This window comes from Linepithema humile, chromosome 6 (assembly GCF_040581485.1).
Source record: "Linepithema humile isolate Giens D197 chromosome 6, Lhum_UNIL_v1.0, whole genome shotgun sequence".
Classification (NCBI taxonomy): domain Eukaryota; kingdom Metazoa; phylum Arthropoda; class Insecta; order Hymenoptera; family Formicidae; genus Linepithema; species Linepithema humile.
Window position 1 is genome coordinate 13,365,462 of NC_090133.1, and position 17,441 is coordinate 13,382,902.

The window sequence follows — 17,441 nt, forward strand, 5'->3', positions numbered from 1 at the left end:
TCCATACTCCTTTTTTGATCGACCTCCACTTTTGACTGGAAAGTCGTAGTAAACATTTTCAAAAATCATTGTTCTTGTCTTGAAACGCTCTTTCAAATGATCCCTACTCGACCCATAGTGCCATTTAACATTTTCCATCCCTATTCTGCCCCCCGCCCCCAGGGCGTGTGGGGGGAGGGGGGGGGATCCACACCCATTCCGAAAAGTTGCTTTTTCAAAAACTTTGAACCCATGTTTCACCGTTTTTCGAAATTTTAACTTTTGGCTCTTATCACTTTTGGCACAAATCTTTCGGAAAAGTCTACCACTCAACTGGTTAATGATTTTTTTAAAACATTTTTTCATGTTAAGGTGCTTCCACTTTCCTTTCTCTTCAGTATCATTTATGTAATGACTTTCTCGAATATATATTTGTTTTATTCTATTACTATCACAAGATATCACCATCTCTATTCGAAATAACATAACAAACTGAAATAGCATAGCATATAAACATGTGATAAATGTTATCCACCGTTAATTGTTATAATTTTTCTAGGTGATAAACCCGTCAAACCCTGCATGAAATTTACCATGTTTGAGGATCCCAATTAGATATGCTCTCCGAAATAAACAAAGAAAACTCTTCATCTATCGTCATTTTATCTATTGGAGGGAAAGCTGACTAAGGATTAGCAGTACCGCTTCTGCCAGGGTATCAATAAGCTTTAACTAGTTGACATAACAATCAGCTTCAAGAAAGTTGAGCCAATAAGTCCTACGTTCTCCACCCGGGATAACGTCCCAGGTCGTCCTCTCCGAACAATGCTGCAGTCCATCATCATTGATTGGCCGCAATAGATGAAGCAGAAGATGGAGAGCGCAAGTTAATTTTCCGACGCTTTAAACGGGAAAAACTGGCTAAGAGAGACAACTCTTACAAAAAAATCTAGTGCGTAATCCGAAAGGATAACTCCACATCGTAATTTTTCCACACGTTTCATTGAAAAAGGGGTTCTAGCTTCACTAACTAACCTGCGAGAAAAAAAACCCCTACAAAAAATCTCCCAATCTCAAGCTCTGGGCCGACGAAATGTATGGCTGAAGAGTTATCCAGTCGCTAGCGGCCAACTTTGACGCATCTGACGAACGTCATCGATTCAATGTCTTCTTCTAGAAATAGGCGATGCCCTGCAAGTGACCTCATATTTCGACCCAACTCGTGGGATTCAAAATAAAAAGCAACAACTAATTAAGAAACCCCTTATCCAATTAACACTTCATGACGGACCATTTTTGAACAACATAGTGTCAAGAAACAAAAGTAATTCACTAACAAGGAAACGTTCACAAGTGTTCCCCCCCCCCGATTTGATTCTCCTTGAAATATGTTGTAAAACATACAATTTGAGGAGACACGTATTTTTTTATAGCGGCCCTATCTCAAATTTAAGGGGTGAAACACCCCTTTGAAAAAAAAACGGTTTTTTTCTTTGTGTGTAACTATCGCCAAAACCGTAGGAGATATAAAAAAATGTTTCAAATAGAAGTTGTAGGGCTTGTAATGGGCTATATAACTGTGTAGTTGGATTTTCAAAAAATGTTATTTTTTTAAATTTACCCCCACCCCTTGTTATTATTTTTTCGAATTTCAAAATTTTTGTAATGACAAAAGTTGTAGCATTTTTTACGCTGAATTCAACCATATATGATTTTATTATGTTCCGAAATCGCATCTTTCAAAAATGAGTCATCAAGTATCACATTATATGTGTCGCGCTGCATGACGCATCGTTTATACCGCACTTGTGTTGTGCAATAGTCGCAAAATAAATATAAAAATGACATACAATATGTTATCACATATTTGAGGAAAAAAAGTTTACTAAAATTGTTATTAAAGCTATATATATTAAATTTAGTCACACCCGTTATAGATGTTACAATAATAATACTCTATAAAAAAATGTTTTAAACATAATGATTTTCCGCACCAAGAACATTGTATTACAGCTATACCATTGCAATCTTCAATGTCACATGTGCTTGATGTTTGTTCAAAACTAAATTCTACTGGATTTTTAAATGTTTCTGGTCTTTCATTCGTATATCCACTTTTAAACCATGAATATTTAAATAAATTTTAATATCAAGGAAATGATAACTGATTGTGTATTAAAGATTGCAATTTTATAATATTATTTTGCTGATGTAAATTTATATCATAATTCAATAATAGAACAATATCCGAAAATCTATTAGTCCTGTCTGCACAGCTACATTAAATTTATCATGAGTAGCTTTGGAAATATAAGATAATTTTCCAAGACGATTTCCACCGTGCTCTAACTGTTCTTCCCATCGCCTCAATTGACGTACAGATGAAATTCTTTTAAATGTGTGTTGTACTGACTTGAAAGGACGATTTTCTTTGTCCGACTGCCGCCAATATTCAACAGCTCGCCTTTTGTAAGAAATATCAAAATTGTCGTTATCATGGCATTGCCAATTGTGAGAATTTGAATTATCTTCATTCCATGCTTCCTCATTTTCTTCAATAATTTCAAAAGTATGCAATTTATCAGGTTTTTCATAATCAAGTGATGTTTCTTCTGTCACTTCTAATCCGTTGAATTGATGAATATTCTCCAATATTAACTTCTGAATATTTTCTTTTAATTCTATTTCGGCTTTATTTACTGGCGTTTCCATAAGATACATAGTAGTTATTGATGTTAGTAAAAATCTAGCAACGTTGAGTGGATTGATAATCGTTTTAATTAATAATTCTTTTCCCGAAAATTAAATTTAAGAAAAGAAAAACAGTTGCAGATACGATTTTACCAAGTTCGTTTCACAGACTATGAACGTAGGCCTTTTGTACGCATTTATAGCTTCCATTCACACTTGTTTATTATTAACTTATGATTACATAATCTAATCTTTCGTGTAAAATCACGTCTCTCAAACGTGATGTTTTCAAATTAATAATATATTTATACTCGTTTTTCTTAATTTATGATTAAATAATATTCACATTTTATATACACATGTATAGCTAACTTGCATATAACAACGCGCTGCGCACGAAATGCAGTGATTATCTATAAGTATGTAATGTGGAAGGGATGTTTTAGCAACAATTTTAGTAAACTTTTTTTCCTCAAATATGTGATAACATATTGTATGTCATTTTTATATTTATTTTGCGACTATTGCACAACACAAGTGCGGTATAAACGATGCGTCATGCAGCGCGACACATATAATGTGATACTTGATGACTCATTTTTGAAAGATGCGATTTCGGAACATAATAAAATCATATATGGTTGAATTCAGCGTAAAAAATGCTACAACTTTTGTCATTACAAAAATTTTGAAATTCGAAAAAATAATAACAAGGGGTGGGGGTAAATTTAAAAAAATAACATTTTTTGAAAATCCAACTACACAGTTATATAGCCCATTACAAGCCCTACAACTTCTATTTGAAACATTTTTTTATATCTCCTACGGTTTTGGCGATAGTTACACACAAAGAAAAAAACCGTTTTTTTTTCAAAGGGGTGTTTCACCCCTTAAATTTGAGATAGGGCCGCTATAAAAAAATATGTGTCTCTTCAAATTGTATGTTTTACAACATATTTCAAGGAGAATCAAATCGGGGGGGGGGGGGCACTTGTGAACGTTCCCTTGTAAGCGTACTTTCATCATCTACTTGCAATAATATGAACGTTAATTCTCATAACTACAAAGAAACTAGTACATCTACACCAATAATGTGACAAAAAGACAAGATACCTCAATCTAAAAGAAAAAGAGACAAAGTAAGTCCTTACAAGTTCAAGAACTCAAGACGCATCAAGACTAAAACCACGCACTACGCCATTTCAACTTCAAATCGTTTCGAAATCCTTGACAATGACGATGAGACAATGATAAACATTGTTAAACCCACAAGATCACTAAAATCAGAATCAATATTGGATATACTTCCGAATGTCCCCTATTTCTGATCGACCTGAAATTTTACACATAAATACTATTCGATGTGAAAAATAAAGTGTGCGTGGTCCCAACTTCGGCTTTTGAAAAATAAAAAAAAAAAATTTTTTTTAATTTTTTTTTTTAAACATTATTTTGATAAATATTAATGTAACAAAAAAATGTTTCAAATAAAAGTTGTAGTTCTTGAAAAAATACATCATTTGTGTCCTATACATTTTTTGTATAGAACCAATATTTTTCGAAAAAAATAAGATAATAGAAAATTTTGGCTCCACCATAAAAAAAACTATACACATAGAGTTTGGATTGAATCTCGCTTTGCGTAAAAAGTTGTAAGCTCATGTTGAACCTCGCTTCGCGTTGTAAAGTGTATGCGTGGTGGTTGGGGGAGGGGGGTATCTTTCCCATTATTTCATTGTTTTCGAAAAATATAGGTTCTACGCAAAAAATGCATAGGACACAAATGATGTATTTTTTCAAGAGCTACAACTTTGATTTAAAACATTTTTTTGTTACATTAATATTTATCAAAATGTTTAAAAAACAATTAAAAAAAATTTAAAAAAAAATTTTTTTTTTTTAAAGCCGAAGTTGGGATCACGCGTACTTTATTCCTCACATCGAATAGTATTTATGTGTAAAATTTCAGTCGATCGGGAATAGGGGACATTCGGAAGTACACCCTCAATATTTGTCACTGGAGTTATAAACAGTTAAACTAACATCGTATTTAAACTTACTTTTAGGAGAAGATAATAAATATCAAATGACTAGCATCCAGACACATCATCAAAATCATCCCCCCCCCCCCTCCCATTGACATAGACACGCATAAAGTAATTAGAAAGAACTTTGTCAATAAAAACATAAGTCATTATACATACATACATATAGACTCGAGCATGAAAGAGCTTACCAAATTGTAATAAAAGAAATACATAATTCAGAAAGCAAGGACTTTATCAACTTATCAAGGATTTTATCAGAAATAGAGAATCTCGGCCACGAGAATAGAAACATAACTAATATGTTACATCAGAGATGGAAATTACCCGAGTAGAAAATGGTTACGGTTTGCCTGAATTTTATTCCGGGCGCTATCAGGTAATTTTCCGGTATGCCTTATTGTGGAAAGCCTGATCCGGCTTTGTCAACGCCGGATAATGGCTGCTCTATTAGCGCCAAATTCAGGCAATTCTAACATTGGCCTGATCAGGTTTTCTCTAAAATTCTTTATCGAATGTGCGCATGACTATTTTATGAACCTAACCTAACCTAACCATTATATGATGGTTAAGCTAGTTGACATCAAGAGTTTAATAAACAGTTTAATTTACAGTTACGTTACAATATTGTGTAGTGCGTATCGTGTATATTGTGTTTGAAATAAAGTAATAATCATACAGAATGGATCATACAGAAAGAAATCGGAAATTAACACGAATGCGTGTTAAAAGATTTCGTGCAATTCGGAAACAAGATACGTACATATACTATATTATTATTTGTAGATAAAGTTACTGTTTTTTTTATAAATGTTCTGAAGCTGTAAACTTGTTCTCAAATCTAGAAACATATATTCGAATATTTTGAATCCGTTTTATTGGATCTGAATGTAAATTATAATAGTTTAATTTGAGAAACAATTTTAAACAATTTAAGTTAACCGCAAAGATCATTTAAAGGATTATTCATACAAAAATTGATTTTAGATACAAATTATTCAATATCAAAACCATCGACATCTACGATTAGTAAAAAAACGCTGTTTATCGATGGAAAATTTTGATACAAATAAAAGCTCTGATAAAAGTCAAGAGAACTGTCAGATGCCTTATACAGGGTATCCAATAATTGCTGAATCACCTCTCGGGTGTAGGTAGAGCGGTTTAAACCGAATAGAAAAGTCCTCTATCATTTTGCGATTTTCGCAATAATTAATGAGAAATTAATTTAAAAATATCGGCCAATTCGCGCGAGTTTAAGAGCGCGGCGAGAAGAGACCCGTGGTGATACAGCCCACTGTTATTTGGTTACTAGGCGCGCGATAAATCGTTGGGAGGAGCGCTCTATGAATGACAACGGCACATACGAGCGGTGTGTAACGCTAGATCCTTGCATCCTAGCGACCACGTAACAACGGGCTGTCTCTTCTTGCCGCGCGCTTCGACTCGCGCAAATTGGCCGATCTTCTTTAATTAATTTCTCATTAATTATTGCAAAAATCGCAAAACGATAGAGGACTTTTCTACTCGGTTTAACCCGCTCTACCTGCACCCGAGAGGTGATTCAGCAATTATCGGACACCCTGTATAAGTGGAAGTGCTAATGAAGAAAATATAAATGAAATTGACAGCAGCGTTGGGTAAGTTAATATATATATATATATATCTTTATTTTTCAGCTTTTTTCATTCTACGTGTGTTAAAGATGGCACTTATGTGTTATATCTTATAAAAGCTCGTTTTAATACTGGTAGATAATCTTTTATATTATCATATTTATTGCTATAAAGGTAATTTTTAATAATCGAAAATATACTGTTAGACTGTGCTATGTAAAAGTTCTTCGTCCTGATTAGTCAAATTTTAATCTTTAATCTTCAATTTCAATTTTTATATTTAAAATTAACATATAATTAAAAGGCCCTATGAAAAAGGATTTTTCAATTATATATTTTAATCAATTTATTCAGATTATATGTACTGAGGATATAGTTATGTATTGACCGAAATGATTAAAAAATAAAAAAAAGACTTTTACGAAATAATATCCACGTTTCATGCTTTGAATTCTACATTCTTTTTTAATTGTTTTATTTATATTGAATTATTAAATTTGTGAGGGGCCTGGTTAATGATATATGTTATGTTAGTATTATCAAAAAGATGTCATTTTGTCATCAACGATGACTGATATATATTTAAATTTATTTCCAGATATTATAGTTGCTGAATACAAAAATAACCATTCACAAGCTTCGCCAGTCACTGAGAAATGTATTTGCAAAAGCGTGGCCGCGGTAATTAATAGCGCAAAAGATTGGGAGGGCCATCGGCTATTTAGAGCCAAAAAAGGCAGTACAACAAAAAACACGGAGGATACTTCATCAGATAAAGACAACTAGATGTCTTAGCAGCTTTTTATCATATTTTATTGTCCAAATTTTTATTTTATTTTTTATTATATTTAAATTTCAATAATTTTTTTTTTCAGTTAGTAATTGTTGCTAAATTATTTTTATATTTTTATTTTGGATTATTTTTATATTTTTAATATAAAATTAGATATATTTAAAATTTTTTAAATATTTTTTAAATATACTTTTAATAAATATAAATACTTTTAATAAATTGGACAAAGCAATATGTTCCAAAAGTAAGAACTTTATATTTTTTTATTTAAATATTATGTTTTTTTCGTTAATTTTCTTTGATTATTTTTGTTAACGTATATTGCCGCTTATATATAATATTATACAGTTAATATATGTTATATATATTATATTTAATATATTTTTTTTTATCATATGTGTGTCAATAATACTTGTTTGTGATTTTGAAACTTACACACATTTTATATATTATATAAATAAATATATTATGTAAATAAAAAAAGTCTAAAAATCAATTCTTTAACCTTCTTCTCCTTTTCCTTCACAGGCCCTTATTGGGGCCTTATAAATGCCTGATCAGGGCCATATAGAACGTATCGTTACATTTTGGATCAGGCGCCTTATCAGGCTGCCTTAATAGAGCCTGATGAGGCAATAAGGCAAAAGCTAACAGGCCCATACTAGGGCCGTATTTCATTTTCTACTCGGGTAGTTGTAACTTTCGGCTCGATTTTCTGATTGACGCCTCCTGCCCCCTCCTTGCCGCTCGCATGCTAGCAACGAGTCGTCAAACGCGCTAATAACGCACGTAACTAAGGTGCGCGATATTCAGCTTCAGGAATGTCCATATCACAAATGCAACAAGATAGGAATAGTAGGCGTCAATCAGAAAATCGAGCCGAAAGTTGCAACTAATTCCCATCTCTGTGTTACATAGAAGCACAGAGGAGTCATTCTCTTTATTCTATGTAGATCTGGAAACTAAACTTAACCTAACAACAAAGATATCTTTAACACAAGGTTAAAATAATACAATCATCACCATTGAGCAATTACAAAAGAAGAAAAACGTGATACAACGTAAAAGATACTAGTTGACACATAAAAAACTTTTGTAGCAGGCCACACAGATGCATCAAATATGTCAAAGATCATCTAATCTCATCCTGCACAAAAACTTTAGACACAACAGCCACATGCGTAAATTGTCAAGGAAATCACCCAGCGAGTTATAAAGGCTGTACCAAATATAAAGAGTATAGAAACCAAATCATTCCGAAAACAAACAAGAGAATGCCCATAAAAAATATAGAAATTAACGAACAAGCAAACACTCCTCCTCCCAAAAAGAATAAAACAGACAAGCAGTGAAACAAAACGCTGATATCATCGTACTAAAAGCAGTATATGCAGGGTGTTTCATAATGTTCATGCCAACGCTCATGTGCGCGTAGAGTGCGGTAAACTGAATAAAAAGTCTTTTACTGTTTTGCAATTTTCGCAATAATAATTAAGATATTAATTTAAAAATATTGAATAATCGCGCGTCGCGCTAGATCATGGGCTGTAGATGTGACAGCGATGAGGATCGCACGGCAACGAAAAATAACAATACATGGCGAGAGCAGGAGTAATACACAATAGTCTAGCCACGCGCAACGCGATTATTCGTCAATCCTTTTTAATTAATATCTCAATCCTACCATAAAAGAGGCATGTTATTTAGCTTTGAAGCCTCTTTTCGTTGTCATCGTGATGGTTATCGATCGGTTTGTTTATCGTCAAATTCGCGTAAACGATTTTGTTTATATCGATCGGTTGTCATAGAAAAATATAATATTGCATCATTGTTTATATCAATATGGAAACTCAAGGCACAAACTTAAAACCCAAAGGAGGACTAATAAAAGAAAACAGAGAAATTCAAAAAAAGTAAGTAAATATTACAATAAACTACTGTCATCCTGTTTTGGCTCTTAATCCTCGTCTTTAAATTCTTTTAATATTTTTTAAATATTTTTTAGAATGGCAAAGCTCGGTCTCAATAAAAATTCTGACAAAGAACTATTAGAAGATGAACTTCTACAAGATGTTGACATGGATGATTTAACAGATGCAGCGGAAGCAAAAAATTTGAAAAAAAAATCAAAAAATTAGAAGAGTTGGAAAAATTAAAAAAAAAGATAAAATACAACATTATTATATATATGTATAAGTAACCAACACATAAAATCACAGATATAACGCAAGTATTAGAAAAAACTTTCAACAAATTCAAAACATTAATGGAAAAGTTCATGAATAAAATAATTGATCGAATGATTCAACTAATCAGCAATATCTTACAACATCAAAAATAAATTCAGTCAAATTTCCCAATAGAACACCAACGGCTTGTTAGATAAAAGACAAGACTTAGAATTTTTCATCAAATCTAATAAAATAGATATGCTAATATCTGAAATCAGATTCACTAACAAAAATTATTTTAAATTAAAAAGCTATGCATGTTATTTTACTAATCATCCTTCAGGAAACACTCATGGTGGGATAGCTAATTAAAAATATAATTAAACATTATTCATACAAAAACTTTGATAAAAAATATTTACAGGCAACTACAATAGTAGCAGAGAGAACTAATGGCTCTATTGCAATCTTAGCCACTTACTATCCACCAAGGCACACAATCAGTACTAGGCAGTTTAATGAATATTTCTTAAGTTTAGGACCTAAATTTGTTTCCAGAAGAGACTGAAATGCTAAACATCAATATTAGAGATCTAGGCTTGTTACCAAGAGGCAAACAATAAACTCAATACAGAATAATAGTCTCCAATGCCATTCCACTGGCAAACTACTGGCCCACTGATAGAAACAAAACGTCAGATCTGTTGAATTTCTCCATAACTAAAGGCATCCCGGATAATTATAACAAAATTGAATCATGCTTGAATTTGTCCTCTGATCATTTTTCAACAAGGTGTAAATAATAACATCAATCTCAAAATACCATTCAAAATTGAAAAGAATATTGAAGAAGGAGTTGAACTTCTCAACAGTATTATCCACTCAGCTGCCTAAAAAGCTATTCCTTCAACAACGAAACAAATTAAGCTGCTAAATACATATCCCATGATTATTAGGAAAAAAATAGAGAAAAGACGTAAACTCAGGCGAATATGGCAACAATCTAAATTTTCATTAGTTAAACAAGAATTCAATTTGCTCATAAGAACATAAACTTATAATAAGGAACTATAAAGAAGAAACTTTGCGCCGATCTATCTAATAAATCTATCTCATACTGCGGCTACTAATGATTTACTATACACTATACAATACTATACACCAAAAAGTTTCAACGTCTAACAAATCATGTTCCGCCTCTACGTGCAGATGCCGGTAGATAGGTGAGGAGCGATCAAGAAAAAGCTAACTTATTTGTCAAACACCTCCAACAAGTATTTCAACCCTATCCAACAGACAAAGTAAAAAAAAATAAAATCTTAAATTTCCTAGACGCACCTCTATCTGGACCTGCCTATAAAACCGATAAGTCTTTAAAAAATCTAGCGCGTTATCACAGCCCTTGATTCCAAAAAAGAATCAGAATATGATCTTATTACTGCATCAATCCTGAAAAGATTACCAAACAAAACAATAATGTAAATCATCACAATTTTTAACGCAATATTAAGAACAGGTCGCTACTCTGATCAATGGAAGATTGCGCAGATTATACTAATTCCTAAACCGGGCAAAAACCCAAATGATCACAAGTCTTATAGGTCTATAAGTTTCCTCCCAGTTTCTAAAATGTTTGAGAAGCTTTTATTGATTCGAATGAAACCATATCTAATGCATATAATTCCTAATCATCAATTTGGATTCAGAGAAAGACATAGTACAAATATACCGCGTTGTCAGCAAAGCGCTAGAAAACAAAAAATACTGTACTGCAGCTTTCTTAGACATTAATCAAGCATTCGATAAAGTATAAGCATGAAGTTTTGCTGTACAAAATTAAGAACATCTTTCCACAACCAGTCTTTATTTAATCCTAAAATCACATCTTCAAAACAGGTGCTTTAAAGTAAAATTCAATTAAAATATTTCCAAATTGTACCCCATCAAATCAGGAGTCCTATAAGAAAGTATACTTGGATCAATACTTTATATATTCTATACAGCCGACATTCCCACTAAGGTAAATCTACAACTGCTACATTTGCAGACGACACAGTCATTCTCTCTGCTCACGAGAATCCTGTCTCAGCCTCAAGAACCCTACAATTAAACTTAAATATAATGGAAAAATGGTACCAAAATGGCAAATAAAAGCCAATGAAATCAAATCGGTCCAGATCACTTTCATATTACGGAAAGAGAATTGTCCGTCAATTCAATTATTAAGTTGGTGAAAAAGTCTTTTCGTTTTCTAGTGCTATGCGTAATGCTATGAGTATAACAATTTTTCAATGGTAACGAATTTATTAATCAATAATTTCCGTCATTTTTTATAATATTTTTCCCTTTATCAAACAATTTTTTTATAAAATTCTGTTGCATTTTTATAAAATTCTGTTGGTTTACCTTCAAAAAAATCCATTGAGACACATTTTGAGATCTTCGAAATTATTCAAATTTTTTCCATCTAAATAATTTTGCAAAGAATAAATCGCAATAAATGGTAGACTGATGGGACAATATCGGGAAAGTATGGGGGATGAGTAAGGATTTCCCAGCCAAATTCATTTAATTTCTGGATGATTTGCATTGCAACATGGGGACACCCATTTCCTATCTGATTTACCAGTGCCGGTCGTTTCACTTACAGTAAAAATGTTATAAGAAATGACGGAAATTATATTATCGATTAATAAATTCTTTACCATTGACTTACCATTGAGAAATTGTTGTTTTATTCGTAGCGCTAGAAAACAAAAAGACTTTCACCAAACTAATAAATAGCCAAATAATATCTCAGACCAATGATGCTAAATATATGGGAACCCAAGAAATATGGTGGTATTGGTTAACAGGAAGGAAATCCAAGCTGTCAAATAGCAAAATAGCAATTTATAAAACAATCCTGAAACCAATATGGACCTACGGTATTCAGTTATGGGGTACAGCCAGTAATATCGAAATCTTAGAACGATTCCAAACAAAAACTATTAAAACCATGCTATATAGACATACCATATTATATAAGTAACAAATATATCCTCAACAATCGAAAAATTAATACAGTTAAAAGAGGTCAATAAGTATAGTGAAAGATACCAAAAAAGGCCACACTATCATCCAAACAAACTTGTGTCTAAACTTATTAACCAACAACAATATCGAATTCAAGAGACTCAAAAGACAGAATATTTTGACACTACTAGATTATAAGGGTCTAGATAAGCTAAATAGAAAAAATATGATATGATATCATTTCAGCTACATATTTTTCTTCAAGACAACTATATGTCTTTTTTACACCAATTGATTCCTCTCAATTGATTCCTCCTCTATTTTGTGCATAAGTGTTGAGGTAAGATAATTGAAAAATGAATATTTAACGAGATATTTCATAGTTTATGTAAAATTATGTCAAATTAAAGTATAAAATATCTCGTAAATTATTCAATTTTTGACCATCCTACCCTTATAACTTTTTACGCCGAATATTGCAAGGAATCGATTTATATAAAAAAATCAGGGTTCCATTTAAAAGTTCCATTTAAAAAAATGAAGATGACCTTCAAATCTCCGAAATAATAAAAATAAATCTCCATTTATAAAAAATATATATATATATACTATGTAATAATCTCTTTCATGCAACAATTTTTTATACAACGCATAGTTTATAAGTTATTCAAGGTGATTCAAGGTATTTTAGTCAGATATATATTTGCCTCTTTTTGTGCTTATCGAAATGCAAAAAAGAGGCAAATACATGTTTCAAAATACAAGATTGTAGAACATTATGATACTTAAAACACATTCACTCAGCGCATTATTAGATATTTTTCCTTATTTATATATTATCTTTGTTATTTCAATTATAAAATTACATGAATTTATTTTTTAACATCTACATATAAAATTATACATATTTTATTCAATGCAGTCGTAATTAATAATAATAATGATTCGATCATCACAAACGAGCAAATACTTAACATATATCATGATCCACCGGTTGGTAGATTTAGTCTGCGTGAATGTGTTAAAAATATGTATTAGAAACAATGACTTGTAGAATACTTGCATTTGAAAAATAAAAATAGGTCAATCGATTCAAACAGATTGATACGACTTATGTATATCTAAAAACAATTGTAAAAATTACCGATGTCTTTGACTTGTATATTTTCCATTGCAGATTTGTTTTCATACAAAGCTTTCTGAAGATAAAAAGCTGCCAAGTTTGGCTTGCCCATTGCAAGATGCAGACATGCTATATTGTTATAATATAAGACAGCCGAGGATTCGCCACATAATCTGTAAATTATATATAGATGCAATATATTTTGGAAAAAAATAGGCAATAATTTTTACGTGAAACATTTCCGCTATTTTAAATAATTTATAAAATAGTTTTTATAAAAATAATGTAATAAAATTTAATATTATATATATGTTATATAATAACATAATTATAAAATTATATTTTTGTATTATGACTTTCAATTTTAATTAAAGTTCGGAACACGCTATTAAAATATTGTTTAATATTTATGGCAGATTCACAGTATAATGCGAGAGATATTGTACAGAGTGATTATATAAGATCTAGAATGTAACTTTCTTTTAAATGAAGATACAAAGAATGATAGCGGAATGTTTTGATTTAATAAATGATTTTACTTTTTATATTTTAATTTTTTCACAAGTATAAGATCAAACACTTGAAGAATGCAATTGCATTTTGTTTTAATTTACATAAATCGAATTATTTCACCATTTTACTTATAAAAATATGAAGAAATGGTTATAGCGGAATGTTTTGATTTAATAAATGATTTTACTTTTTATATTTTAATTTTTTCACAAGTATAAGATCAAACACTTGAAGAATGCAATTGCATTTTGTTTTAATTTACATAAATCGAATTATTTCACCATTTTACTTATAAAAATATGAAGAAATGGTTATCAAAAACTGTAAATATTTTATAAAATGTGAATATTTTATAAAATATTTAATATTTTATATCAATATTCAAACGTTCAACTCATCGTACTTTACTATATTATACTTTACTATTATACTTTACTATATTATATTTGCTATTTATTATCATATTACATATGTATAAGCATAAAATACAAAAATAATTTCTAATACTTATAAGATTAAATTAGACTAAATTAGATTGTATTGTATATTTTTCGTATTGAATTTATGCGTAAAAAATATTCTTTCTGAAAATTTATATTTAAACCAAAAATTTTTTGCGTTCACATTTTTGTTTGTATAAGTTTTTTAATTTTAAATTTTTTAAATAAATCTATATAAAAAATAACTTAATAAGTTGTACATATAACATGTTGTACATGTTAACATGTTAAAAAAGAATTGTTAGAAAAAGTGAACAATATTAGTGCTTCATTCTGTACCTACTCTTTAATTAATATATGTAACGTACTTGAAATCTAAATTTTCTGTCGCTGCAGAATTCAGTAACTTTATTGCTTTCTTATAATTTCCTCGTAAATATTCCAAATTAGCCTTTAAAAAAATTGTTGATGTATTCTGAAAATAATAAAGCAATTAAATGCATAATCGCATTAAGACAAAGTTTATTGAAAAATATTAGTCCACTGAAATCGTGAAGATAAAAATATGAAATATGCAAGTAAATTTAGGAAATAGTTAGTTAAAACAATCAATAAATTAATTTTTCTTTAGCAAAAATGTACCAATTGTACATATTTGTAATTTTTTTAATACGTGTAAATTTATTATTACAGAATCGCAAGTATGCAAATACTTTTCCCATTTACTATAATAACAGTTGTCAGAAACTAATGTTTGTACTAATAAAAATTTAATTTGTAGTTTTATTCTACTACTGTAATAATGCAATAACTATTGCAATATCATTGTAAAATTTTAAGTTTTAAAAAGGCTGCACGCACGCACGCGCGCACGCACAATATAAACTTTCTAAATAAAAATCTGTCTACATATAATAATAAATCCGTTAATAATAATTATTAAAAAAAGTATTTTTTGCATATTACTATAATAAATAATTATATTACCGCTGGTGTGCCCAATGAAACTAATGCTTTCCATTCTTTTTTGCAGAGTTTCAGTTGATGAGTCAGAAGATATATTCTTGCTTTACATTTTAAGAGTTTAATTTTAAATGCGTCTATTATATGCGTATCACTAACATTTTTCTTCTGTTCTTTTTGTTCCTTAATAGATTTTATTACTCCATCCTTGTCAACGGATGATATTTTAGAATTATCAACAGATACTAATTGACTTTCTACATAATTTAATACAGTTAGAGCTGCATCTGGTTGTTCCGTTACTATATATAACTCGATCAGTAATAGGCAAACTTTGTGGGCCAGAGTTTCCTCTATAATCAGAAAGAAAGCATATCAAGCTATTATAAAAAGAAAAATTAAGATTATTGTATATAAGAAAGTTATATCACATTATATACTTATTTTTGCATCAGTTACGCATAATATAAATCTTTAAAAATTAAAATAAAGAAAAAGAATAAAGGGAGCCATTGCCAGTTATTCATGCTTAAATCTTAGTCACATTCAACAGAAGTAAGCGCTGCATAGCAGTTGCAAATCATCTGCTGGACAGGACTGCTGGTTTTGCAGCAGTACGCCATTTCTTATTCAGTATAATTATTAAAAAAATTAAAAATGACAAATATTGTAAAAATATTGTAAAAAGACGTTATATGGGAAATTTTAATGTATAATGTCACCAAAAAAGTAAACAGCTTTATTACAATAAATTTGCGAAAATCTGACGCAATTAAGCACCCCCACCATTAAAAATTGAATTCAGATATATGACAAAATTAAGTTCTAATTTTGTGCTAATTTATTGTCCTAATCCAGAATTTTGTGCTTCAACCCATTCACAGGACATTAATATACACCTCCGAGAAACATGTTTAGGAAAAAATCAAACAAAAAATAAATACACCAAAAGTTTGTGCTATTTTTGTGCTTTAATATTACGTAAAGAAATTGACAGAAAATAAATTTAAGTTAAAAAATACAGATAATTAACTGGTACCGCTACACTTCTGTCACCTGTATTTTTTAAGTTAAACGTTAAGCACTATATTTGAAACTAGGATATCTTGAGAGCAATAAATATAAAAAGCATTTTAAAGTAGAAAACTTTGGAGCAATTAATTAATTTAACATACTTTACTCTTGGAAGCTGGCTGGTAGCGGCACGTCTATTATCTGTATTTGTATTTTTTAACTTAAATTTAATTTTCTGTACACAATGTTCTCAATTTTTTTACACAATGTTTAAAGCACAAAAATTGCACAAAAATAACACAAAATTTTGATACATATATTTTACTATTTGCTTTTTTTAAACATAGTTTTCGGAGGTATAAGTGTAGCTTAACGTCAAATCAACACTCTCATTTTTAATATTAATTTTCTACAAATGAGTTGGAACACAAACTTCCAGATTAATTTTGCTATATATCCAAATTCAATTTTTAATTTTTGTCAAGTTAACAAAAATAAATTTATTGCTCAATGCTTAAGATGACAAATACAAGTCATAGGTATGGCGATTTCGTTTAAGAATAAACTGTATTAAATTAATTAATTTAGCTTCGATTTAGTGTTAAAATATTTTTTTATATTTATAGCTCTCAAAATATCCAAATCCCAAATTTATTGCTCAATGTTCAAGTTAAAAAATACAGCTTAAAAATACTATGTAAGTATAAAACTGTCTTAAATACATTTTGCGTATAGCTATTTCATTATTTTTAAACTTATATGACAACTAATAAATTTCGTTCTGTAACACATAAAAAACACTAAATTCTCAAAACATTTTAATTTTTAACATAAATATATATAAACTTTTTATTGATAAAATAATTACAAATATAATAAAGAGGATTTAGAGCCAACACCTTTATTTTTAATAAAGTTAAACTTTTTCAAGATACTTTCAACAGCAAACTAAAATAGGATCAATTACAATTACATTCACATAATTATAAAATTAGAATTGCATGATGCATAAACATCTATATACGACAATGAATAAGATTTTTTTTAATATCTAGAGAGATTTCTTTTTGTGTACCGA

At 30.0% G+C, this 17,441-nt stretch overlaps 1 protein-coding gene and 1 long non-coding RNA gene across 3 annotated transcripts in view; one reads left to right on the forward strand and one right to left on the reverse strand.

Moving 5' to 3' along the window:
* Not10 (CCR4-NOT transcription complex subunit 10) overlaps positions 1-17,441 on the reverse strand; it is a 41,599-nt gene that overhangs the window by 16,293 nt on the left and 7,865 nt on the right. For both annotated transcript variants that reach the window (XM_012359660.2, XM_067358009.1), the window contains 3 exons: positions 15,374-15,702; positions 14,755-14,861; positions 13,455-13,606 (listed from right to left, as the gene is read on the reverse strand). In XM_012359660.2, the coding sequence (XP_012215083.1) occupies positions 13,455-13,606; positions 14,755-14,861; positions 15,374-15,702 (588 nt within the window). The remainder of the gene's footprint in view (positions 1-13,454; positions 13,607-14,754; positions 14,862-15,373; positions 15,703-17,441) is intronic.
* On the forward strand, positions 7,910-9,569 carry LOC137000675 (uncharacterized). The gene is made up of 2 exons (XR_010890947.1): positions 7,910-9,037; positions 9,130-9,569. It is a non-coding gene; the product is annotated as an uncharacterized lncRNA (long non-coding RNA).